This window comes from Cyprinus carpio, chromosome A11 (genome assembly GCF_018340385.1).
Source record: "Cyprinus carpio isolate SPL01 chromosome A11, ASM1834038v1, whole genome shotgun sequence".
Taxonomy (NCBI): Eukaryota; Metazoa; Chordata; class Actinopteri; order Cypriniformes; family Cyprinidae; genus Cyprinus; species Cyprinus carpio.
Window position 1 is genome coordinate 5,155,427 of NC_056582.1, and position 24,777 is coordinate 5,180,203.

The following is a 24,777-nucleotide window of genomic DNA, read 5'->3' on the forward strand; positions in this document are numbered from 1 at the left end:
TTAACTCCAGTCATGACCATTTAAAAGCCCATGCAACACGTAAAGATACTAAAAATAAACTACACTATATATAGACCATTCAAAGGTTTAGGTTCAGTAAGATTTTACTTGTTTTTAAAGAACTGAATAAATTAATACCTTAATACAGCATACTTTTATGACTATACAGCAGACACATTAAACTGATAAAAAAAACAGGTTCCACAAATATTTTAAGCAGCACAATAATAAGCAGCGTCTCATATAACACTGATTTCTGAAGGATCATGTGACACTGAAGACTAGAGTAATGATGCTGAAAATTCATAAAGATATATTAAAATAGAAAACAGTATTGTAAAATTGCAGTAATACTGTATTTCACAATATTACCATTTTACTGTACTTTTATTCAAATAAATGCTGCTTTGGTTAGCATAAGAGACTTTATTATTATAATTATTTTTTTTAAATCTTACAGAGCCCAAACTTCTAGTATATGTGCCCTCAAGAAAAATTTACAGATGTAACAGTTTTGTAAGTAAACACTAATTTCATATCAAACTTCATATTACCGAATCTCACGGGGTGTCCGGGCGTTGAACAGACTTGGCTTTATCAGAGCAAGACTAGGTACAACTGCAGAATTATGGGCTACATGATTTTAAGAGCTTTCTCATTCTGAACAGGAACAAATTCATGTGACAATATCACTGTCCCAGGCCCCAGCGATGAGGATCAACCCTGCTAAACACCTTCAAATTGCATATCTATGTGTGACTCTGGTCAATAAAGTCAGATTCTAAGAGTTAAAAGAAAACCAATATGAACCAGTCCCTTAGATCGCATCTGATTGGCTGAAATGTAAATGAAGTGTCAAGCATTATCGCAACTTTAAGATACAGACTCAGTCAGACTAGAAGTAACAAAACTTACCACATCCACACATGCTTATTTGAGAAACAGATTAATGAGTGCATGACCAATTGACAGGACACTTTGGTTCATTGACACCAACGCTGATTTGAATGTTGATGAAGGTCTATTAATACTGGCTTGTATGAATGTCTAGCGTCTGCTGTCTGGTTTTGTTATTCTGTTCTAACTGAAGCAACGACTTAAAGGCTGTCAGGATTCCAATCTAATCAAGTCAGTCCCTCCCATTAGGGAGCAGTCAGTAATCAAGTGGAGAAGCATCTCATGGGCTAAAATAATTAAGATCACACTACAGCTTATAGACTGAGACGAGCGCACTGACTTTGACTGACATGCACATTAACAGGTGAGATTAATAATGTAAAAGTGCGTCAACATACATGAGTTCTAAACAAAAAGAACTGGTAAAGAAGGAGTTTTATTAGCACTGCATGATATTAAGTTAATTCCCATACAACGACTATTATAGACAGAAATGTTACATCTTTAAAAATACAGATAAATTGCATGCCCTTGCATGTTACTAGGGTGTTGTGATGTGGTTGCTATGCTATGTGTTATTCTGGTCCATAAATACTGCATGTGCATGCAGTTTAATCTTAGAAAGGGGTCAAATTGACACAATAGTGTCATTTTTTACAAAGTATTTTCCAAACACAGGGGCGCTGCACTGGGGGTAAAACCAGTACTGATTACCAGGGCCCCAAAGGAAGAGAGGGCCCTTGAAAAGTCTGGAATATATTTTATTTTACCTGGATATTTTCATGGGGGCCCATCAAGACTGCCTATGCAGGGCCCGGGATCTTGTGCAACGCCCCTGTCCAAACATATATGTTATTTGTAACTAACAGCATCTTGGAGTTACTTTGTAGCCTGAAAGGTGCTTTATAAACAAAATTAAATAAAAAAATATTGATATTGATATTCCATTTATTCTTCATAAATCTTATATAGGTATACGAGTCTCAGCATGTACATATTTGTTGGTCTTATGTTTAAAAAATGACCTTTTTTGTATTACTTCATAAATGGGGTCAGTATGAGCCCTATGCATTTTTACTCGCCATGGTATTTACTTAACTATAGTTTTGTCAGTAATAATAATTAATACCTCAACACTTCATGTTTTAGTCAATTTTGGTTTGTCTTTCAATCTCATATTTTGACAATCCCAAGTATCATTATTAAAGAGAGATTTCTCTTTCTGTCTCTTTAATGCATACACTACTAGTTAAAAGTTTAGACACACCTGAATGAAACCGTGGTTCTCAAGCAGGGGGATGCAGAATGACTTAAAATGACTGAAAATATTATTAATACTAATAGTAGTACTTATACTTAAACTCATTTAAACGCTGTGAGGAAAAATACAAATAAAACATCTTCATATGTTGCAGTTAAAGTAATGTTTACGACATCAGTGGGGTAATTTGTTATTACAAGACTATAACAGTAATAGCTTAGTGTAAACCTGAAGTAATCTTGAGAAACTATATATAATTTGAAAGCTTAAAGATTTCATGTTTGGCTTGTGACTGATATTTGTGACTTATTTTTAATATACTTTACAGAGCAACCATAATTCAATGAGGTCGGATTCAAATCAAATACTGCTACAGTATACTGCCCATAATACCTCTGAATATGGTGTCTTATTTACTTCACAAATATTAAGAAAGTATGGAAAAACATGTTTCAGATTACTCAAACCATATATGGAAATGGGGGCTAATGGGGTTTGGTGAGATATCAACTTCAAATTTGGAACACAACTCATTGAGATTTAACTCATTTAGATTTTTCTGGCAGTTTTAGAGTTTAAAATGAAATTTAAACTTTTACATTTTATTTTTTCATAAACTTAAAGGGATACTCCACCCCAAAATGAAAATTTTGTCATGTTTCTACATATATGTAGACTTTGATTTGAAATAAAACAGTGCATCCTTGTGGCGTGGATGACACAGAAGAGCATACACAGCATACAGTGATAATGAGAAACAGAGGAGACCGTTGACAAAGGAATTACTGAATAAAGTCATTATTTTTGTTTTCTTTGCTTACAAAAAGTGTTCCCGTTGCTTCATATAACCCAGTTTGCACATCTGATGGCAGATGGAGTATTCTGATGAAGACTTTCATATCTTTTCTGGACCTTGACACTGTTATTTATTTGGCAGTCTATGGGACAGTCACAGGCCTCCTGGTTTTCATCCAAAATATCTTAAATTGTGTTCCGAAGACGAACGAAGCTTTTACAGTTTGGAACGACATGGAGGTAAGTGATTAATGACAACATTTTCATTTTGGGATGGAGTATCCCTTTAAACTTCCATAACTTTTTTCACTTCTACAATAATCTGCAAAGGATCTTTTTCTTTAAAAAAAGGAGACAAAACTTAAGTCCATGCTCCAAGGCATTCAAGAGTTTTAACAAATTTAAGTTGGAAATGTCATTTTCAGGTCCATGCTCAAAAAGTGGAACAGCAGTTAACAGGTTAAGATAACTTTAGGATTTTTCGCCCATTTCAAGTCTAAACACTTAAAAAGTATAAGTAATGGCGTGATTCTCTTCAATAAGCTTGCAAGATCTGAGGCACAAATAGTGCAGGAAGGGTTACACTTAAGTTTTATACCATCAGGGGTTTGTTCGAATCCCTAATTCTAAGTATGAGCTACAGTAATAGTCATGCTCGCATTAGCAAACAGCGTTAATTATGGTGATTTAACACGGAACACAAAATTACTGTGCTAAAGGTGGTTGTATGACTACGAACAGGACACCAAGCCAAACGCTGTAAACAAACTTCAGTATGATGCGGCCTGGTAGAAATTACATTAAGATAAATCCCCAGTCTGCTGCCATTCGTGTCCTACCCCACACACATACACACACACAAAGAATGCAATATTCAAGGGGTTGAAGAAATAATGAGATAAATCCCTGACAGGCGCATCAAATGACCAATTTAGATCTCTATGGCAATATCAGACATCGCTGATTCAATTATGGAAGAAATGTGCAAACAAAACCCATCTTCAGAGGGTGGAATAATTGGTTATCCTACCCTAATGTGCGCACTTGTGGTGTTATAATGGGAATTCACAGGAGCTGAAGAACTGATAGTAGCTTCTGCTGTCGGCTTTGAGTTATACTAAGCAATTAGAGATCGATACCGCCTGCGGCACATGCAGGGTTAAGGCTGAGGTACCGAACTAGTGGATTAAAATACTGTAATGAAGCACTCGAAGTAACCTGGCAGAAAGCAAACTCATTCACTTATAGCTAAAGGAGGAAAAACTAGCTAAAACTGTATTTGTGTGCAACTCACTTGTCGAGCGCTGAGCCCTGACTCTGGTTGCTTGTCAGGCGGGAAAAGACGTTGCGGTCATTGCGTGTTCGGAGAGGAGGGGAAGAAGGAGGGGTGTAGCCCACGTCTGGACTTCTGACATTAAAAAAGAAAAACAACACGCGCACAAAACAGCATGTCTGATTAAAGGAAAGAGTATAACAGTATGCTGAAACTTAATAATAGTTAAGTTGGTACACACGTCACCTTTAAGTATTTTCATTTGTTGTTTTTTTTTAGAATAGCATAATACCGAAACATACTATTTCTGTAGTATATGTCAAGGTCAAATTTATTCGTATAGTAAAATTAAAATCAACATGTTGACCCAAGTGCTTTACAGCAGAGCCATAGCAAAATATAAAAAGTTAAACAAAAATAACAATAATAGAAAAAGTAAACACTATAACCATAAAAAATGTAAAATTAGATATTTATATTAACTAAATAGACACATACTATATATAAATGTGAAGGAAAACCTTTTTTTGTATATTTTTTAGTGCTGGGCAACACATCCAAAATATCAGTTTTTGTTACATAATGTGTGTGTGTGTACTGTGTATATTTGTATGTATATATAAATACACACACGCATGTATATATTTAAGAAAAATATATCATGTTTATATATTAAATGTATTTATATATAATATAAATAATGTGACTATATAAATATATACATTTAAATATTTTCAAAATATATACTGTATGTGTGTATTTATATATACATAATAAGCATACCCAGTACACACACATATATTATGTAAACAAAAACTTCTACTTTGGATGCGAGTAATCATTATCCAGCACTTGTATTTTTATTACTTAATTTTTTAATTATTAGTGTATTACCTATTGATTTGTTTATGTTTTGTTTTTACAATACATTGTTTTACAATGTTGTAAAGCAACAGGAAATACAACAAATTATACTATATGGCTGGCCAAATTATGTATTATATAAAAACATATATTTTTGAACATTTTTAAAACAAAAGATCAATAGGGTTAATAATTGCAGATTTAATTTCACAGCCGTTCTAGATCATATTTACCAAGAGTGCCAAAAATTCTGACCACGACAGTAAAATAAAATTAGTTTGTGTGTTTAGTATTAGTTTTGCGATTTCTGTCCAGTCTTTAGAAAGCAAAATGAAATGGTAATAAATTCTGGTTTTATTTTTTGCTTAGTTTGGTTTTTGTCTCATAACTGTTGCCCTGAAATTTCTCCTAGCAACTAACCTTGCAATCTAAAAGCATTATATGTCAGATTTCTGGTGATGAAGTTACCTATATGGCTGGCCTCGGTCGTATGACTGCCTCAGTGTTAAAGGAGAAGTGTCAGATCCTCTGGACTGCCTTGGGCTGAAACATCAGCATAGAAACTGTGTTACGTTCAAAATAACTGAATAACTGCGAGAACAGAATCCAAAAATTTGATTACACCTTGAGAACAGAATATAATCTATTCCAGTATGAGTTCCACTCACAAAGTGTGTCCTCTGACAGGCAGGCTGATGGTTCGAGACACCTTCTCTCTGGAGTAGGGCTCTTTGAGGACCAGGCCGTTCTCATGGATCTCTGATAGAGACGCCAGGGACTTAGTGATGTTCTTGGAGGTGAGGTCCAGAATCGGGCCCAAATACTCAGCTGACACCGCCTTCATTTGTGCAGAGAGCCGAGGCTCAACCTTTGAGAGGAAACGCAGTGAATAATTATTAATACTACACTGCCACCTGCTGGTTATAAGAGAAATTAAGTGCTGCTTTCCAAAGAACATACAGTAGTAATGCCTTAAAATATTACTTGATCAAATCTAAGTCACAAAGTTTGAGTTTACCTTTATCTTGAAGTCATCTTGACTCGCAGACAACTTCATTTGGTGAAAACTGAAGCAGGGAGTTGAGCGGTGAACTTCACATTTAGATTTGATAGAGTATTTCATGATCATCATGTGTGAATGTACTGTAAGAATATATTCATACCCGCCCTCTGATGCCTGGCTGAACTCAGACGCATCCTCATCTGTGCTTGCATAGCCATTCTCTGAGGAATATATGACATGAAATGATGAATTAATACCATAATTGCAAAAACACAGAATGTATTTGAAACTGGTTTCAGTGCAATTATACAAGAAATAAAAAACTCTGAACACTGAAACATACATATAGTATAAAGTGATTTTTCACCTTGCTGGGCATTGTGGATTAGAGCTTGTAGCTCAGGGATACACTCTGCCTTTTCCCTTAGAGCATCAAGGATCATGTGATTTTGGGAAGAGCCAATCACATCCGTCTGCCGCAGCTGACCCTCCAGCAGGCGAATTTGAGCCTCTTTTTGAGCAACTTGCAACCCCTATATACACATACACACCTGATTTATTTTTTTATTTTTATTGAATGAAGTCTCTTTTTGCTCACCAAGGCTGGACTTATTTGATTACAAATACAGAAAAAACAATAATATTGAGAAATATTATTACAATATAAAGAGCCTTTTAAAATATATTTCAAAACAAAATTCATCCCCGTGACTGAAAAAATGCATTTCCAGCAGCCTTTACTTGAGTCCTCAGTGTAACATGATCCTTCAGAAATCATTCTAATATGAAACGTTTGTTGTTATTATTATTATCTACGTTGAAAACAGTTGTGCTGCTTTTTGTGGAAACCGTGATACAACTTTTCAAGATACTTTGATGAATAGAGAGATCAGCATATATTTGAAATATAAATCTTTTGTAACATTATAAATACCTTCTCTAGGCGTGTTTCCATTACAAATTTGTGCAAAACTTTGACGATTTTTTTTATAAATGTCGATAAAAAAGTATTGCGTAATGATAATTTTTTCCTCTCATGATAAGTCATGGCAACAGATTTTGGCTACACTAGCCATTATATTTAATCGAAGGAGGCGTATGCGTGTATCTTGACAGTGCGGAGAGCAGCTTCTGGGACGTGGCGTGGCGCGACTTGTAACACAATCGTTAACTAGAGTGGCGGCGATCAGCTGCGGTGGCCGTTGCGGAGCCGTAACGCGCTCCAGATGTGCACAGTGTAAATAGTCTAAGCATTAATGGCAAGGAAAGCCCCTTATACTTCAGAGCAGCCACATATGAAGTGTTTCTTGGAGGTTATAGTACATTGAGGAATGATCATATGACTTTTTAAGTATGCCATGTGACCTGTTAATACGAAAAAAAAAAATGCTTCCATTGCAGTTTTGCGAATTATTCCCTTTTCTCATTGCCTGAAAAACCACCTCGTGCGATCGTAAAAACTTTTTTGCGATATATGGGCGATTTTTCAAAATTGACGAGTTTCCATTAGGTGTATTTTCAATTCGCAATTTCAATTTGCGCAATTTGAAGGGTAATGAAAACGCGCCTACTATCACTTTTAAACTGATAGTTCACCCAAAATTTATGATTTACTCACCCTCAAACCATCCTAGCTACTGTAAATATGACTTTCTTCTTTCAGACGAATCCAATTGGGGTTAAATAAAAAAATGTCCTGGCTCCTCCAAACAATGGCAGTGAATGGGTGTTTTTTTTTTTTTCACTAGTGAATTATTTTAATCTGTGCATTTATTTAATCATGTTTTACTCTGATTGACCCTAAATCACAACAACAAACAATTTTGTTGGATTTGTCTGCCTGGACTTGCCTTGTCAATAGAGGCTTTGAGGAAGTAGTCCAGGAGAGCGCGAGCTTCGGCCAGCGAGCAGGAGCTGATGACCACTGAGGTGTCCACTGAGACCAGCTCATCCTAAAGTAAACAATGACAAAAACACTTATGTGAATACCGGTGACTTGTGATTTACAAATGGCATGCATTCGACTACATATACGGTGAGCGAGCGGTCACTGTACCTTGGTCTCCTCGATCTGTACGATGGTGGCCTGGCAGTCTGACAGACTGTCGCTGATGTAGTCGATGTTGGCATTGAGCACATCAATCTCCTCATTCATCTCCTGAAGGAGCCTCTCCTCCTCATCCTCTCCGAAGCCCTCGTTCAGTAGCTTTTCTCTCTTGCGCAACAGTGCCTCCTGCTGCACGGACAGCTCCTCACGTTTCTGGAAGTGTCATTGAGACGCATTATTTGATCGAGTTTATGACCCTTCTTTATTGCTGAACTGTTCCATTGTTAAACACAAAACGTTCATTTACAAAACCAACCTACGCAGCAAAAAATGCACAGGGCTTCAGGAAGACCAGTAATGCACTGTAACATGTAGAATGCAAGAAAAAGAAATGCAAAAATCACCTTAATGAGGCGATCCATATCAGCTTCCACATTAGTGATGGTCATTCTCTGCATCACAATATCCATGATCCTCCTCTCCAGAGACTGCCACTTCTGACGGGCTGCCTTTGAAAAACTCGTGCTCGTACTCTTTCGCTGGAACTTTTTTCTGCTATAAATATAGATATAGATATATAGATATATATACACACACACACAGAGTGTATATTAACCTTTAAAATAAAATAAAATGGAATTGGGGGGGGGGATAAAAGAATTGTGCATTTAACTTCAATAATGTGACATTTCTGACTTAAAAAAACACAGAAAATATTGTGATAATCTAAAAAGATTTGTTTTAAATTATATAATAAGTTATAATTATTTTATTATCATAAAATTATGTTTTTATTCATAAATAATTATGTATAAAATGTGACAGTTAAGACATTTGTTACAAAAGATTTCTGTTTTTTAAATAAATGTTCTTTAGAACTTTATATTCAAAGAATTCAAGATCAAAGAAAAAGTATCCAAAAAAAAAAAACATTCACTGATGATAATAATAATAAGAACCTTTTCTTAAGCAAAATCAGCATATTAGAATGAATTCTGAAGGATCATGTGACACTGAAGACTGGAGTAATTCAGTTTTGCATCACAGGAATAAATTACATTTTAAAACAGTTATTTTAAACTGTAATCATATTTCCCAATATAATTTTTTTTTTCAAATAAATGAAGCCCTGGTGAGCATAAGAGACTTCCTTCAAAAGTATTCATCGAGTCACTGCTGTATCTAAAAATCTGACCTGGCCAGGTTTGCTCGGGTCCCGTGGCTCTCGTTCTCTCCCAGGTATCCATTCAGTTTGGTATTCCACTGGCGTATGATGCTGGACACCGAGCGAGTGGATTGGTTTTCGGTGGAGGTTGTTGTGGTAGCGGTGGATAGCTCTGATAAGGAGTCCAAACCGGTGAGTCTGCGGGCCACGCGTCCGGCCACACGCTCCGACATGGGCTTGGCCAGCCGCCTCAGCGCCGTCACTTCCTGTGTCTTCCTCCGCAGCACGATCTCCTGCTGGTGCTTCTGCGACTCCAGAGATCGGATCTGATACTAACAGAGCACAGAGAGGGGGAGTAAATAATACTTTATACTCCATGACATACAACTGGTAGCACTCATTTTTGATTGTTCATCAGACAAACCTCTTGTCGTCGCTGCTCTTTCTTCAGTTGTGCGATTTCTCTGTTCCTCTTGGCCTCGATCATCCTCCTCCTCTGCTGCTCCTCCTTCATCTGCTTCATTAGCGCCACCTAGAGATGTGATGACCAACAAGCACTGTGAGAAACAACTAGATGCAGTGTCAGTAAAAAAAAAAAAAAAAAAAATTCCAATGTTCCAGTTCACATGACATGTCGTCATAAAAAAATTAATTCTTAGAATTAATGTGTCCCAAATTAGTGCATTTCATTATTTTGGATTCTTTATTCATTTTTGTGAACATGTTTCTTACTTTTTGCCAGGATTAATAAAGAAGTGAAAATAGAGGTGTTCTTTTTATTATCAATGTTGAAAACAGTTGTGCTGCTTAATATGCTTAATGCTTTTGTGAAGACCATGAGGTTTTTTATTTTTCATTTTTTTTATTTTTTAATAAACAGAAATTTTAAAGAAAAACACAATTTATTTGAAATGAAAAAAATATTTGTAACATTATAAATGTCTTTATTGTCACTTTTGATCAGTTTAAAGCATCCTTGCTGCATGAATGTTCATTTCTTGAAAAGAAAAATAAACAACAAAAACAAGCAAAAACTAAAAAAAAAACTAAAAAAAAAAAAAGTTTTTTTTTGTATATATATATATATATATATATATATATATATATATATATATATATATATATATACATATACAGGTTGTTTTTTTAAAAATTTTATTGATATAACTGATTGATTTTTATTTATTTTTATTATTATTTTACTCTTACAGTTTTAGTTTTACCTAACTATAATAGCCCTGCCCCAAACATTTGAACATTAGTCTGTGTGTGTGTGTGTGTGTTTTATGGGTTGTTTTCATGTATGTATTTTTGTATTTATGTATGTATGTATGTATATGTGTGTGTGTGTGTGTGTGTATGTATATGTGTGTGTATGTATGTGTGTGTGTGTGTGTGTATGTATATGTGTATGTGTGTGTGTGTGTGTGTGCGTGTGTGTGTGTGTGTATGTATGTGTGTGTGTGTGTGTGTGTGTGTGTGTGTGTGTATTAGGGCTGCACAATTAATCAAATTTCTAATCGCGATTACAATTATGGACGTCACAATTACGTAATCCATCAAAGCGCCAATTAATCGTTCAAAGTCCTCTTATGTTATTCAGCGTGCTTAAGATGAATTTTTTTCTTTCTGCATGTTATCTTAAGGGTTTTCCCCATTATCTTAATTTTAGTTTTAGTACAACATAATACCATTCATATTTTTTCTTTTTTATAATTTAAAGAAACCAATCCGATATATATTTGACATTTGAGGCTTAACACTATAGAAAAGCACTAAAAGTTTTTCAGTTAGAGTGTTTTCAGCTTGTTTATTTTCATATAAAAATACGGCATGCAGATGCATCAAACAATGGTGTAAACATCATTCAATGTAAATTGTGATAATCGTAATTAATAATCGCAATTACAATTTCAAGGGAATAATCGACTATTGTCATAATCGTGCAGCCCTAGTGTGTATTTTTATGTGTTACCACTTTCTAGTACTGTTAAATCTCACAACACACTCAAAAGCAAGCATGTTGCACACTACCAGCATACATACAGTACTTATGCAAACTGGGGCACAGTCTATGCCTGAGGAATCAGCTACTTTCATCAAAAAATGAAGAAATAAATTCCACACTCATGGGCAAATTGGTGCTTTAATTACCCTCTTAAAATAAAAGGTTTGTGCTGTAATTATCTTCATTCTCAATTACAGTCAATTATCTCTACAGCTGATTTCTCTTAGTGGCCTCAAGGGGGCGCAGTATTTCTAGAACTCAAGTTCCAGCTCTCACCTTTGCTTTCTTCATCTCGGCCACCTCAGACTGCAGTTTCTTGAGCTCTCTCTCGTAGCGGCTCTGGTTCTTCAGCAGACGCGCGTGCTCCTTCTGAGCGGCCTGCAGCTTCAGCAGGTCTCGGTTCATCTCCTTCAGACGCTTCTCATACTCGGATTTGATCTTACTGGCTTTCTCCTCAGTGTAGTTCTCCATGGACACTAAAACCACAAAGAAAATGATGGAAGAATCGTTTACTGGGATTATTTAAATGTCTTAAAGGGTTAGCTCACACCAAAAAAAACCCTCACCCTCATGTCTTTCCAAACCCATAAGAAATTCATTCAGCTTCATAACACTCCTGTAAATGATGACCCAATTTTCATTTGGAGGTGAACTAACCCATTAAAACACCTATTTATAGACTTTCTGGCCTTTTGCCTTGGTAAAATACCAGAAATACATCACAAACAATGAAGCTGGCAGGCGCTCACTGAGGTTGTGCAGCACGCGGTCTCTCTCCAGCTGTGTGTCTCTGATCTTATTCTGGAGCAGAATCAGTTTCTCCTCATACTGGCTCTTCAGCATCAGGAGCCGCCGCTGGCTGATCTCCAGCTCATCGATGAGTCTCTGCTTGATCTCGATCTCACACGTCAGGTCCGCAAGATCGGCCTGTAAGCTGACTGAGAGATGAGGAGCCAGAGGTTAAAAGGTCAGAGTGAATGAAAGGGGCTGAGTGGACGTTTGTAATAAAAGCATCTCAGAATGCACCTTTCTCATCCGAGTCAGAGTCAGAATCCACCAGGCTCTCGTCGCTGTCGAACTCCTCCTCCTCCTCCTCCTCCTCCCTGGTCTCCTCTTCCTCTACCTCCACCTCCTCCTCATCACAGCCGATCTCCTCGTGATCGTCCTCCTGAAGAGGATACATGCCATCCTGCACAGGGTGAAGGAGATCAAAGTTTAAGACCTTCTTTCATACATACAGTACAATTAAAAAAAAAAAAAAAAAGTTTTTATATAATTATGCCACGTCATCCATCTGTGTTTTTATGTGTTATATTACAACTTTATTTCTGTAATTTTACATTATTCTTATAAAACACTACCATATAACCTTTTTTCTTTAATATTAAAGACTTAATATTAGAAATTTATTCTTGTAATAACTTTATTTATGCAGCACAGCTTTATTCTCATTAAATACTACATTATGACATTTTTCCTGCAATAAGACTTTATTCTTTAAACTTAAGTTTTCCTCAAAATATATTTTTTTTGTTTTGTTTTTATATTCATAAAAAATAGCAAACAAAACTTTATTGAAATTGCACTGTTTTCTCTCATATTAAAAACATTATTCTTGCAATTTTAAGACTTAAAAATTAAGACTTGATACTTTCTGGTCATTTTGGAATTTTATTTTTATTAGTCAGTGTCTGCAATGTGTAATTTATGTAATATACAACTTTATCCACATAATGTCTTCTTTATAATCCAATTTATTCTACTCTTGCAAAGTTATGACTCTTCTTTCTCAAAACATTACAAATTCATTCTCATAAAACATTGCCACGCAACTTTTTTTTTTTAAATCCATCTCGAATCTTTGTAACCAGCAGACCAGTTGTTATAAAACTCTTTTCTCTCACCCCTTCAGGTTCATTATCAGAGTCTCCATCTCCATTTTCTCGTCTCTCTTCGTTTTCCCTGCTCAGTCCGTTCTCGCTCTTTTCTCCATTTTCCTGGGGATAAAGCTTGGCTCTCTTCTTCAGACCTTTTTCTTTCTCGGGACTAAAAAGTGAGACAATAAGAAAACTATTATTAAAGGGAACCTCCACCCCAAAATGAAAATGTTGTCATTAATCACTTACCCCCATGTCGTTCCAAACCTGTAAAATCTATGTTCGTCTCCAGAACACAATTTAAGATATTTTGGATGAAAACCGGGAGGCCTGTGACTGTCCCATAGACTGCCAAGTAAATAACAGTGTCAAGGTCCATAAAAGATATGAAAGTCGTCGTCAGAATACTCCATCTGCCATCAGACGAGCAATCTGGCTTATATGAAGCGACGGGAGCACTTTTTTGTAAGGGAAGCAAAGAAAAATAATGACTTTATTCAATAATTCCTTTGTCAACAGTCTCCTCTGTGTCTCTTTATATCACCGTATGCTGTGTATGCTCTTCTGTGTCATCCGTGCCACAAAGATGCGCTGTTTTATTTCAAATCAAAGCTAAATACACGTAGAAACAGTGCATCCTTGTGGCGCGGATGACACAGAAGAGCATACGCAGCATACGGTGATATGAAGAGACACAGAGGAGACCATTGACAGAGGAATTATTGAATATTTTTGTTTTCTTCGCTTACAAAAAGTGTTCCCGTCGCTTCATATAACCCAGATTGCACGTCTGATGGCAGATGGAGTATTCTGACTATGACTTTCATACCTTTTATAGACCTTGACACTGTTATTTACTTGGCAGTCTATGGAACAGTCACAGGCCTCCAGGTTTTCATCCAAAATATCTTAAATTGTGTTCTGAAGATGAACGGAGCTTTTGCGGGTTTGGAAAGACATGGGGGTAAGTGATTAATGACAACATTTTCATTTTGGGGTGAAGTATCCCTTTAAATCTCATTCATTCAGCAAACAATCTCACAAAGCAGTTTGCACACAAAAATATAAGGGACCGGGCCACAATTCCACCAATATCTGATGCAAACTTCATTTAATAGTCATGTAATCGCACCACCGGGACTCGTGCACTGGAGAGATTTATCCTGGGTCTTCTGCTTTTTAGCCTTTGCAGGTCAGCTGAGACTTCCAGTGTAATGTTGGGTTCACAAATTACCCATGGCCTCTCTCCCATTACGGCCACATTAGAGCCAATGTGAAGAGCGGGACGCTCCTGTAGTCATATTCATTATAACGGACGATTTACTGAGAGATACTTGTATCTGTGCCAGCTTGCTGTCCTTAGTTTGAGTCGGTCAGGACATCTTGGCACAGACAGAGATAAATCTAATTCTGGCACATTTTACAGCCTCTTATCGGTTCAGTAACATAAAACAGGAGAGGACAAGCATATTAAAGTCTTCCAAATACACAATCAGTGAAACAAGTTGCGAGACCTCTGTTAACATCAGAGGAGACCACCTGAGACGTCCTGGACCAGGATCTCAGATTTAATCACTTATTTAACTACGTATTTAATAGCATTGATTAATTCATACATGCTGTGGATATAGTCATTTTAGATTTGACCTCCATTCAAAAATACATTTTCATAAGTGAAAATCAATCAAGCTTTCTCAGACCTATCTCCCATGGACCATGTGAATTTCCCTCAACATGAAATTGAAATTATATTTTTTTATAATTTTTCAAGAAAATTTTAGCAGAATAAATAAATGGGGAAAAAAGGAGAATACAAGAATAAAATGAATAAAAAAATAAAATAATAAAACTACAAATAAATCATACAAAATAAATAATGCATAAAAAATTTAAACAAAATAATAAAATAATATAAAATAGTACAATAACATAATATAAATAACAATAAAATAATAATACAAAAATGCATGAAAGAAAAGTCAATAAAATAAAAATAAAGACTCAATAAAAGAATTAAATTAAAATGAATAAATACATAAATGCATACAAGAATAAATAATCCATAAAAATAATAAATAAGAGAATTAAATAAATAAACAAACAGACATGCTCCTCAGGTCTCACCTCTTCCTTCTCTGATTTCTCTCTTTCTTCTTCAGCCTCTCCACATCTAATTTGGCTTGACGAATCACATCTGTCATCTCTGCATCCATGGAAACAGAGGGGGAGGAGCCGAGAGGGAGTGCTGGTGTAGACGGGTGGGAGGCTGGGTATGGAGAGCGGGCAGAGAGGCGAGACAAACTGCGCCTCAGAGACTCGTTCATGGCCTCACTCTCCAGCAGCTTAGACCTGAGAGACAGAACGGCAGACAGATGAGTCACTCTTTTCTATTGCTTTGATGAGAAATTCACATCCCAGTGTGTCATGAGTAGTACATCATGTTACCTCAGCTCTTCGATCTCTCGAATGTAGTTCTGGATTAGATTGCCAATCTCCTCGTTCGTTTCACCTGTTCAAAGAGTGACAGATTTATTCAGCAATGATGAAATGACAAGAAGTACTGATGTCTGTTTGTTTGTTTGTTCGTTCATTCTTTAACACCATGCCAGCTTCCTTGACTATTTTCATGATGAAAACTATATTTAAGTAATTATAATTTTAAATTGAAACTAAAGATAATTTTTGGAAAAACCTTTTCAAGGGTATTAATAGATGAAAACTTTTTTCCAAGAGAAGTAGAAACATTACAATCCCAAGAAATAATAAAATAATGGATAAAGACCTTCAGTGTCAAACTAAACTAGTTAAGACACACTGGTTACACACTTACTAAACTAAAACAGGTTAACTAAAACAATGGGCTGGTTTGAGATTTTGATACTTCTAACTATTTAAGCTAGTTTGTTTAGAGTAAAAAATAAATAAAAATAAAAAAAAGGTGTCAAAATTAACACGTTAAGGCATTAACGCAAATTCATTTTAATGGCACTAATTTTATTAACGCACAATTAATGCAGCCTTAAAAAGTCTAAGACACCTTAAATTTTGTTGTATCATAAGTAAGGCCATAAAAAGTCTTACTGGTACAAGAAAGTCTTAATTATGATTTCAAGAGGTCTTAAATTTGGGGAGGGAAAGACAAGGATTGCGATAAGTCTTAATGTGATGATTAAACGGCAATGATCTCATTTAATAAATATGAGCGCTGCATGTTTCAAAGTCAGTTACTGCACTGTTTTGTTTGCAGTTGGAGAAACCGCTATATTTCTGCCGTTCCGACAGTGCCATCTGCTGGCAGAGAATGAATCTGCACTTTCAATTAGCCTGTCTGCTGTTTTTGTTCAGACCAATGCGAACATCCACCCAAACTTTTTGTTTTTGTAAAAACCTGTATCTGAATTCTTGATGCTCTATGTTGAGTATGGTTTCACTAATAATAAACCTACATTTGCATAAAGCATCCATATTTCTCCATGCCAATGTTGATTAGAGTATTAAAAACTTGAAAAGTGTTCATTTAAGGCACATTTAGGGCAGATCAAAATGTGCGAATAAATTGCAATTAATCAGGAGTTAACTCATGACAATCACACGATTAATCACAATTAAATATTTTAATTGACTGACAGCCCTAATATATATATATATTATATTATATTATATTATATTATATATATATATATATATATATACACAGTAGATGTCATAGTTTCAACCTCCTGACTTCTGCAACCTCATGCTGAAAAGACTCAAAATTGCAATGACTTCAGCAGTAAAATGTAGTTAATCAGTTATTTCATAATATTTCTGTTTAATATTTAATATAATTCTCTATTTTAATGTCTTAATAATGCAAGATTCATCTGAAAATAAAAAAGACATACAATTCAGTTTAATATAGCTAGCACAGTGTTGAATAACTATCTAACATCTCACTAAATAAGCTATTAATGTAGGCATTTGCGGTACTTGTCTACTGCTTATTTAAATTGCACAGAATTGTTTTGCTGTTAAGTGTTGCATAGAAATGCATAATTTCTATGCAGCATAAGCCAGAGACACCGCTGAGATACCAAGAATTTTAGGAGCAGATGCAAAACTGCCCTACTGGCACAGCCTTTGGAAAACTTATTGTTCAAATAAAAAAAAAATACATTCAAGTGTTTAAATATTCATGTTACATTTATAACAACAACAAAATTATGCTGAATGTATAGTAAATATCACTCATTCCAACTATCTACACATAATTCAATGGTAATCCCATCCAACCACTAGGGGTCTCTCACCAGTCTTGGTGAGCAGCAGGCTGACTCCATTGGTGAGCAGCTGGGTGACTCGAGTGTTGAGGTGGTCGATGGTTTCCTGCATGGCTTTGACCCGCATACGGAGAGTGTCATTCTCTTTTTGGAGCATCGAGTTCTCCTGAAACAGATCGCTAAAACCATCGGATCCATCTTCACAGGCCACTCGCTTCCCCTGAAAGAAACCCAAAGGCTGCGTTTACACTTGGCATTAGCATGCGATCACCATGATCCGATCAAGCAGATCAGTCAATCAGAACACGGCGCATTTACACTTGGCAACATCAACTGACTTTTCTATCTGGATAACCAATCGGATCTGTCTTTCCCGCGAAATATTTAAACAAGTCTGCAGAGAATGGCTCGGTGCAAAGTCAACCTGAAGTGGTGGGTTTTCTTTTTCAGTCGCGGGACATTTTACAAATCAAAGATAAGTGTAGGAGTCTCACTAGCGCTCCACATGGGTGTTCTCAGTCTTTTTTTCTGACAGTTCGCGAGAGAGGGGGTGGCATTTACACTTGTTTACACTTGTCTTTTCAATGTGTATGTGGACAACATCGGGATACAGGTCGCATGTTAATGCCAAGTGTAAACACAGCCAAAGACTGTGGCTGAATCTGAAATTGCCCACAAAACCTTCATTCACTATTCCCTACATTAGGCCACTAATACAGTTCACTTGAAAGAGTGAATGAAAACGAGTGAGTGAATTCATACACTGAGTGCACCGGAAGAATTGTTGCTTTTGCAAGTTCATGCTTGTTGTTTAATAATCATTTGAAGTTGGCAAACTGGCAGCTCCAGTGAGATGAAAGGATTTATCTTGAACTCTGTCATGGAAGTTGAAAAATTATTGGATGATTCAGCTGTAGGCGCCATCTTCTGGAGAGACGCTGCAATTCATTCGGCGCGCGACTCTCACAGTGCATTATGGGTATTTTCTAGCCTTGTTATTGCTGTTCATTGTGGGACTAAATGAATGCACTCGATAATGTCCACTAAGGTTTCGGACACCACTAAAAATGGCTGTCTACTCAAATAGTGCCCTATTTAAGTGTGTGGGGGCGATTTCGGACACAGGGTGTGAGAAACGGATAGCTAGGCGCGGACCCCATCCAACCCAAGCAACAATCTCCCAATCCTTTCATGCTCGGTCTCTCTGTCAGGACAGCTCAACTCTCTCAAAGCCATCACGGCTAATCGCTAACTTCTTCCGGCGGCCATTTATCATCCAGGTCAGGCTGAGGCGCTAAGCTGCAGCTACGCTTCATTAGCTCCAGCGAGATCCCATGAGCTGAACCATGTTATCATGCCCCACAAGCCCACCGCACAGGCTTTCTCATCCTCTAGACTTATTACATGAACAGCTAGAGTGCCAGCTGGGTGGCACTGAAGGAAAGAGGAGAAAGAGCAAGTGTAGGAATGAAAGATCACCAGACTCATTATCTACTTTAAGTCCTCTATTTGATTTAGTAATAGAGGAAGTGTTTAGCAGTTTGATGCTTCAATGTAAGCTCAAATTGTTTTCTCTGTTGTAAAATAATCAAGTAATAAGGTATCTTGACAAGTCAGTTCTGTCACTGTAAGATGGTTCCCACTGTGTAGAACATTCTGTCATATATCTGCTATCCTCATAACTCAAGTGAGCTGTTACTTCTGTCTTTCAGATTTGCCCAAAAATGAAAAGTCTGTCATCAGACAGGTTTTACAGAAAAAATCCAATGAATTTGTATGATTTATAGGTAAAATGTCACCATGAAGGTCCAATCCTAAAACATTAAATCTAATCTAATCTAATATAAACCCAAAAATCATTAAAGGTAAGGTAGGCGAATTCGGAGAGGCTAGCAATAGCAAGCTAGCTTTGAAAACAGGGCCTAAAATCTTTTTGCCAGACCTGCCAATGGCCGGTGATTTAAGGAAAATTACCAGCCAGAAATACTTCACCCACCACAAAAAAATAAATAAATAATAAATCACAATCCTTGATTCCAGTTTTGATACCTGCTAAAACTATTAGCTTAACCAATATAAATTTAATGGGCTACATTTTTAAAGACTAGTAAATAATCAGTTGTAAAATAAGAGCAAATCAAATTACAAGCAATAGCACAAAATAGCCTACAATACAACAAAGATAAAAATGGAAACAGTGCATTTCAGGCAGGTCTAAAGGTCACTGTACACTGAGTCTGAAAATTTCAACCAACATTTTCGCAAGTTAAAAAATAAATACGACCTCATGTTATGTGAATCACGTTTACACACTGCCTCCGAAATATTCATCCGTCATAAAAAAATTCAGATCGGGTTTGATTTTTTTTTCAGTTTTTTCGCATCTGTAGCAAGCATTTTGGGAGGTGTTTTGACAGTTCAGAGCCAACGTACAAGCGAACGCCAAAATCCAGAATGGCGATTGTTAAGTTCATCCACTTCGCAGCATAAAGCACTGTATATAGATCCTTGCACACGGAGTCAACAGAAATTTTTGGTGTTCTTTTTAATGTGGCTCTAGTATCGCTAGCAAATGCATAAAACTGAGCCACTGACATCCTGAAGTAAACTTTGAATCACCCGGGATAATCCCGCTGCTCCTGAGGGGGAATTCTCCATCCTCTCTATATCTCAGGATTGGATGGACCCAATAGCACATAAAATTACAATAAAAACTCCTTTTATCCTCGCTGCAATTGCGTAATGGAACGTGCTGATAACATATGTTTGCACGAATGTGGTGCGTGGAGGTATGCAGATATACATATGTTGACAGGCAGGTAGGACAGCCTATTATAGCCCTCGGACCAAGGAACATGATAGAATGAACATATTATGGTCCTACGCCTTCCACAGATGATATAAATACATTTAGGCCACTTAACTTAGTGACTGATATCGGGATGTGAAGAGACTTACAAACTGGATGTTTTCGAGTATGGTTCTATGAATCTGTATGAACTGTAGATAAAACATCACCATGAACGTCTACCCCTAAAACTAACCCTCAAAAAGTGTGTGAGCAGGTCGTACAAAATGTGCAAAAGAGATCATATGAATTAGTATGATTTATAGGTAGGAATAATATATGTGTAGGATTAATATGTCAACATGAAGGTTGAACACTAAACCCAAGAGGTGTGAGTAAATGTGCAAAAGAGATGATTCCAATTCGCAACCAATTCATGATGACGTTTTACATACAAATCATACATCTTTGTGTAGGATCATATGAATTTGTATGATTTATAGGTAAAAAGTCACCACAAAGGTGATCCCAATCCTCAAGAGGTGTGTGAATAGGTTGTCCACAAGCATACGAAAAAGATTGTACTAATTCATCCGAACCTTCAAATCAGACATCTAGTAAGATCCATTAAATTTATAGATAAAACATCTTCAACTAAAGTACAAATTCTTAAAAATATTTGTAAAGATACTTTAGTCAAGAGATTGTGTTGGTGGAGATAATAATGACTTTTTTTGGTCTGTTGTATTGTATGGCTTCAGAACATTTGGAATACAGTGCACAAGTAGTATGGAATGTGTGTAGTTTTTAGAAGTCCCCATTCACTCTCACTGTTTTGAAATGAAAATCCAGGATATTCTACAAAACATCTCTCTTTTTTTCCAAAGAACAAAATTTGTATGTTATGATATTCTTATGATAATTTTATGATGACTTTTGGGGTGAATTGTCCATTTGAGGGTTTTTGTTGGTGGGAAAGGATGCCTGCTGGAGACTAACTCTTCCCAGAATCCCACTGCCCTCCAGGTCCTTCTCCTTACCGCTTTGTACTCCATGATCTCCATCTGCAGACGTGCGATCTCTGCTCGTAAGGCACTGATCTGCTGGCTGGTTTTGTCCTGGTTCACGATCACTTTGTTCTTGATGTTGCGAGCCCGATTGGCATACTTCAGTGTGTTCAGGGTCTCCATGAAGTCCCGGTCGGAGGGACTCACGCAGGCAATCATCACGGTCCGACTAGACGGATACAAAACAGATGAGAATGCAAGAGGACAGGAATTTATAACGGCAGAAAGAAAAAACACAAGATAAATGCAAACACGCTTTCATGGACTGCACATGCTGCCTGCATATTTTTGTGGATGCGGCTGGGATTGAATGTCTTTAAGGAGTGCCTCTGTCTGCAGTCCCTCATGTTTAATTCAATCAACTCCCCCTCTGAACCCACATCATAAGAATATATGGGCAGCCTGTGCTGTCCACTGTGGGCCGAGTGGCCCAGCGCTGCGCCTCCACACACACTGATGCAGTGCACTGTTAGCATGCATTAACCTTCAAGGCACAATGACTGCACTGTACACGAGAAGTTTGCGAAATTTTAAGTGTGTGAACTTGCGTCTGAGACTTCTAAACAAAGTGTTTATTTATGAAACTGTCTCTACAATCAGGGCCATCCTGGTGCGGTCACACCAGGCCCTGTGGCGAACGGACCAAGTTTTGCTGTTTTGTGGGGAATAAAAGCTACTTAAAGAAACTGAACAATGTCTTACGTCACATATAATAAAAAAACTATGGAAGTCAAAGGGAGGTCTCCCACAATAATAAAACTATCAACAACAAAGCTATATTCAGTACAACCTGTAAAACTTCATAGCTTCATAAAAGGACTAAATATCTTTCATATAGATAAAAATATCAGGAATGCAGGGTAGGGTTGATTTATAGTAATTATAATTAGCTTAATTTAAGAACAATAGAACTCAAAGGGAGTTACATGGTATGATACAAAAACACGCGTGTGTGTCTTCACACAGGAGCTCTGCTCCAAACACGTCTTTCAATTTGAAACAGTGTTCCTAAGAATGCAACACTTCTGGTGTTAAGTGTGTATACATACATGTGTATCAGACGTTACCTGTTTCCTCCCAGCGAGTCCTGCAGCAGGCGTGTGAGTTTGGAGTCTCTGTACGGCACATGGCCTGCCTTCTTACTCTGATCTCCCAATGCACTGATCACATTACCCAGGGCCAGCTGCCAAGCACACACACACACACACAGATAAAGAGAGACCCGGTCATGCTCCATCGCATGCTGCTATCTAAGATTAAAAGCCTTTAAATGGGCTCTCTTACAAATGAGTAACTAGGCTCTAAAAACAATAGAGCTCTATTGGGCTCTGAGCTCTCTGAACAATGGCTCTTCTTGGCTCTCTTCCAATCTTTAACTCTTCTTCAGAACTCTCTCACAATATAATTACCTTTCCTTTCCTTCATCTACTCGGACAACTTTACCCAGTGTGGCAGTGAGAGCGCAGTAATGAATCTAGGAGGAGGCAGAACTAATGCAACACAAAGTTCACACCTTAGTTAACATGGATAAACCCGACTCAGCTAAAAGAAGCGTCACAATTATGATAATGAAGTCTAGGACTATGAAAATCACTGACGAAGCCAGTTTTGTGGTGTTAAGGTGTTGGCTTAGTGCTCATCGGAGAACTTTCTTGAGTGTTTATCTAGTTATAATTAAAGGGACTGGTAACAGTCAATTCAGTCATCATCAAAAAAGTACATTGCCAATAAAGTTTGGAAACATCAAATCATCAAACCTATGAAGTAACAAATGAAAGTATGGGAATTATATAGTGACCGAAAATAAAAACATTTAAACAAAATTAATAATATAATATAATATAATATAATATAATTAATATAATTAATATAATATAATATAATATATACATTTGTATTGACTATTAATTTACTTACTAAAAATGTTAACATATTTGCAAACAAAATATAATATAAAAAAAATAATTAATATATATAGACACACATAAACACTAAGATTATTAGTTTTTTTTTTTTTTTTTTTAATCTCATGCTTATCGCGGCTGCATTTATTTGATCAAAAATACAGAAAAAAAAACTGTAATATTGTGAAATATTATTACAATTTAAAATCATGGTTTTCTATTTTAATATAATTTAAATACAAATTATTCCTGTGATTCAAAATTTATTTTTCAGCATCATTACACCAGTCTCTAGCCATATCATCCTTCAGAAATCATTCTAATATGTGGATTTATTATCAATGTTTAAAACCATTTTGCTACTTTATTTTTTTTTGGGAACCTGTGAAACTTTTTTCAGGATTCTTGTAAGTCTTTACTATAATTTATCAACTTAGCACATCCTTTCAAAATAAAAGTATTATTTCTTAAGAAAGAAAGAAAGAAAGAAAGAAAGAAAGAAAGAAAGAAAGAAAGAAAGAAAGAAAGAAAGAAAGAAAGAAAGAAAGAAAGAAAGAAAGAGAAAATGTACTGAGCCCAAACTTTTGAACAGTAGTGTATATTGTTACAAAAGATTTCTATTTCTTATTTTAGATTTCTGAAGACAAATGACAGACCGGAATTGAATCAATCCTGCACTCACAGAAAATCTTGCATTCTGTCTGGCATTCCACCAAAACACATCATGACATTGAGTTTTGAGCAACAGGGTAATGCAAGTCACCTTTAGAGGGAAATGGCCCTCAGGGAAAACGTAGTTGTCAGGGGACTGTCCTAGTGGTTAGTTCCTGTAACTGAGTTCCTACAAAGTAACCCGGTGTGAAAGCCCCTATAGTTTGAATATCAGACGTACCAGGCCACAGTTGATAGAGATGCCCTCTCTCGCTCTCTCTCCTGTGGCTCCTGTGCGTTTGAGACGCTCTGATCCAGCCAGGTCCACAAAGTGAAACTTAGCAGTGAGCGTCTCATACTCGGGCTGAGAGATGGAGCTGTCGCCGTTCATCTCTCCGTTCACCTGGAGTGAGAGGAAAGAGTCAAATACAACGGCAGCTTTGAGCTGATAGCACATGCATCCTAAATTACAAATGCAAAATTATGTGCACAAGTGTCATGGTTAATACATTTTCAGTGTGCTCTGACATGTTTCTAATGCCAGTGGTTTTATATAATTATTCAGTTTCGTACCGCAGCGGTCTGAGCTCTATGAATTTGAATACTTCAAACTTGCGACCTGCTGAAACTTGTTAATGGCTTTCTAATGAAGTAGTTTAGGATTCCAGCTCTCAACGTGATTTATGCAGTTTTAATTAATATTCCCATGTCATCAGATGTTCTTGGCAAGCACTGTGAGCATCTAAAGTGCCTCATGATTGATGTGTTGATGTACCAGTTGTGGCTGCGGGCAGACTCTCATCTGGCAGAGGTGGATGGTGAAGATGGCATGAGAGCGGGAGCTCTGGGCGTTCATCTGCGTGCTGGCGGTGGTGCGGGAAAGAGCGCCCAGCTTCAGACACTGCAGCAGCTGAGGAG

At 36.7% G+C, this 24,777-nt stretch overlaps 1 protein-coding gene across 9 annotated transcripts in view; it reads right to left on the minus strand.

Annotated features, from left to right (window-relative positions):
* The window catches only part of LOC109053741 (kinesin-like protein KIF21B), a 75,104-nt gene that overhangs the window by 15,621 nt on the left and 34,706 nt on the right, over positions 1-24,777 (minus strand). For 4 of the 9 annotated variants that reach the window (XM_042766019.1, XM_042766023.1, XM_042766014.1 and 1 more), the window contains exons 5-26: positions 24,635-24,769; positions 24,101-24,262; positions 22,372-22,487; positions 21,278-21,473; positions 17,480-17,669; positions 15,636-15,699; positions 15,315-15,539; positions 13,218-13,359; positions 12,340-12,502; positions 12,063-12,251; positions 11,590-11,789; positions 9,730-9,837; positions 9,336-9,637; positions 8,545-8,695; positions 8,150-8,353; positions 7,944-8,045; positions 6,461-6,626; positions 6,254-6,314; positions 6,109-6,157; positions 5,759-5,958; positions 5,559-5,633; positions 4,248-4,361 (exon numbers count right to left, since the gene is read on the minus strand). In XM_042766019.1, coding sequence (XP_042621953.1) covers positions 4,248-4,361; positions 5,559-5,633; positions 5,759-5,958; positions 6,109-6,157; positions 6,254-6,314; positions 6,461-6,626; positions 7,944-8,045; positions 8,150-8,353; positions 8,545-8,695; positions 9,336-9,637; positions 9,730-9,837; positions 11,590-11,789; positions 12,063-12,251; positions 12,340-12,502; positions 13,218-13,359; positions 15,315-15,539; positions 15,636-15,699; positions 17,480-17,669; positions 21,278-21,473; positions 22,372-22,487; positions 24,101-24,262; positions 24,635-24,769 — 3,314 coding nt within the window. The remainder of the gene's footprint in view (positions 1-4,247; positions 4,362-5,558; positions 5,634-5,758; positions 5,959-6,108; positions 6,158-6,253; positions 6,315-6,460; positions 6,627-7,943; positions 8,046-8,149; positions 8,354-8,544; positions 8,696-9,335; positions 9,638-9,729; positions 9,838-11,589; positions 11,790-12,062; positions 12,252-12,339; positions 12,503-13,217; positions 13,360-15,314; positions 15,540-15,635; positions 15,700-17,479; positions 17,670-21,277; positions 21,474-22,371; positions 22,488-24,100; positions 24,263-24,634; positions 24,770-24,777) is intronic. The other 5 variants (XM_042766015.1, XM_042766020.1, XM_042766016.1 and 2 more) reach the window with 3 other exon arrangements.